Here is a 2825-nt window from a genome sequence, read left to right as displayed (position 1 = left end):
ATATATATATCGTCTCCATTAAAAATGTTGGTCCCATCTTTAAAATATGTGGTTAAATATTCAGGGTTTTTTTTTCCCTTTTTGCATGAATATCTCATGAACTTACGTGTTTGATAATTTAGTCCCTAAACTAAAAATCATAGTAATTGACACCAATTCAACTTCAAGATTAGTTGCATTTCTGGTTCTTGATAACATCTGTTATATTATGAACAGATCGTGACACGTGATTTGTAGTTAACCTCTAAGTTAAAATTACATTTTTCTCAAAAATAGTTCACCTTTTTACAGAAAATTATCTTAGAGTAAAAATTTATTTTCTTAAGGAAATAACGTTTCGAGCTTAAATTTATTTCTTTGAAACCATACTAATTAATTGTTTCCATCATAAAAACGTGTTGATTAATTGTTAGTACAGATTGTGAAACATCTACCTCCACAAAATCACTAGCGCTAGCCTTAAGGTCATTAGAGAACCCAAAACCGTAAAATAGCATACAATGGAGTCTACTATTTTACTCACATTATTATTGTCCTTCCTTTATTTTTCTAGAGGAGAAACGATACCAGATAGCAGTGAGAAACCTTAAATCGGGCACAATGGGTTAGGTGGCAGAAATCTTCACATATTATTAGAAACATGCATGATTGCTTACGTAAAGTAGTTACAAATCTTTAAGTACTCTCTATAAAATAAAATCTTTGTTGTAGACATTTCTACACAAAAATTCCCAAAACTAACACAAATGGAAGCTACCACTTTATTCACATTGTCCTTCCTTTTCCTTTCCTTCACAGCAAATCGAGTTGACGCCAGTCATCATGGTATCTCCATTGTTGATGATCATCAGCCTCTTGAAGTTCTTGACTCATCCGGAAACAAACTCCAAAAGGGTGAATATTATTACATACAGCCTTTGCTAGCGTTGCCTTTCTTATATAGCGCCGCCATTGTCCCAGTTATTTATCGTCCTGGAACTACCTGGCTTCAACTAGAAATTGAAAAGTTTTTCTTTGAGATAACAGGTCTTCCAGTGGCATTTACACCGGTCGCTAGTGACAGCGAAGACGATTCGATTCGCGTGTCTACTGATCTCCACATCCAGTTCTCTGAGGATGAAATGTCATCATCAGTATTTGGAGAGACACCGGTGTGGAAGGTGGACGGGATTGAACCGTTTGTGACTCTTGGCGGAGCGTATGAAGATAAAAGCAGTTGGTTCAAAATTGAAAACGCTTCGGAAGTAGATGACCGTACCTACAAGCTTGTTTCAAGCTTAGGTCGAAATGTTGGAATCACAAACAGAGCCTTTGGGACAAAGCGTCTAGCTTTGGTCCATAAACCATTACTGTTTGTCTTCTTTCACGTAAAGGAAGCGCCAGCACCCACTGCTTCAATAGGAAACTTTTAAAATAAATGCAACTTCTTCCGAGCAGTAATGCATCAATATCAATAGATTTAGATGTTGATCTGCATACCTATATATATATACATATATATATAATATATACTGCAATTAATAAGGAAGAAGAAGATCTTTTGTGTCTTGTATAGTGGTTATGAATCGTTATAAGAAATGGTATCTGCTCTTGATCATATTTTTGCAATTTTAGTGCATTATTTAACACTGCTTGTTTCATTACAAAAAAATATATATAATAATAATAAATATGAATGCTGCTTTCTTCACAAAAAATAATGCAAAAATGCAAAAAAAAAAAAAAAAAAAATCACCTTGTCAAATATACCTTACGTTATAAAAGAGATTAATTATTTTAACATTGCGAGCACCACAATCGTGCATGTTCTAATCATGTTGTACCTTTTGTAAGCATTTGCAGGCCATATGTACAACGACAAGTTGGACCACTGCCCTAGAGTCATGACACATTATTGGGGTATATTTTACTCTTAATTTGTCCTTTTTGTACCAAAAAAAAATCTGACATTAATTTTTATAATAGTAATTAATAGCAGTAAATAGCATATTTATAGTTATTTTTTAATATAACAGATTGATTTCTTATACAGATATTTAATAGCATTTAGTGATAATAATTTATCAAGTAGATATATTATTATCTTCAATTGTTTGATAAAAAGAATGTTAATTACTTTAAAATTTTATTATTTACATCAACTGTTTTAAAAATATGTTAATTACTTTAAAAACGTTTCAAAACTAAGCTATTTGCATCTCTATCTTTTTTTGATAATTTATTTTACTATGGTATAATTACTAGAAGAGGTTAAAAAATGTTAAAATATAAAATTATTGTTGGCTCACCTCCTAATAGCTTAAGTTTTTGAGATAGATTGGTAAACTAATATGGTATCAAAGCGGGAGGTCTTGAGTTTAAACCCCTGTAATTGCACTCTTTATCCCCCTTTATAATTGTCATCATATATTGGGTCATTAATATATCTCGGGCTTAAATATTCACGTGTTGGGCTTTCTAATTAATTTACTCACATGATTGTCCATTGTTCAACCCACACGTAAAGAGGAGTGTTAAAATATAAAATTATTGTTAGCCCACTTCTTAATAGCTTAAGCTTTTAAGATAGATTGGTAAACTAACAAAAAAGCACCACATAAACTATTAAGAGAAAGTCATTTTTTTTACTTCTCAATGATCTCATGATATTAGGCCAATTTCTTTTAAGATGACTATATTGATACGAAGTTTTATTTTATAATTGAAAGCTAAATTGATAAAATTCATGCGCGAAATGAGATTTTTCGATAATTATCCTACCAAATTTTATTTGGTTGCGTAAATTTTTCTTAACGCCAACATATTCTACATTAATTTTTTTTCCC

At 31.4% G+C, this 2825-nt stretch overlaps 1 protein-coding gene across 1 annotated transcript; it reads left to right on the top strand.

The window, feature by feature from the left end:
* The first annotated feature begins 726 nt into the window (after window positions 1-726).
* LOC21387896 (21 kDa seed protein) lies at window positions 727-1599 on the top strand. Its single transcript, XM_010108064.2, has one exon. It carries the CDS (start codon window positions 747-749, stop codon window positions 1410-1412), a length of 666 nt encoding a protein of 221 aa, XP_010106366.1. The 5' UTR covers window positions 727-746; the 3' UTR covers window positions 1413-1599.
* Window positions 1600-2825: the final 1226 nt, after the last annotated feature.

The sequence above is a fragment of the Morus notabilis genome, unplaced genomic scaffold (genome assembly GCF_000414095.1).
Source record: "Morus notabilis unplaced genomic scaffold, ASM41409v2 Scaffold2151, whole genome shotgun sequence".
Lineage (NCBI taxonomy): Eukaryota > Viridiplantae > Streptophyta > Magnoliopsida > Rosales > Moraceae > Morus > Morus notabilis.
Note: the sequence above shows the minus strand (reverse complement) of the source record. Positions and strands in the feature narration are given on the sequence as shown.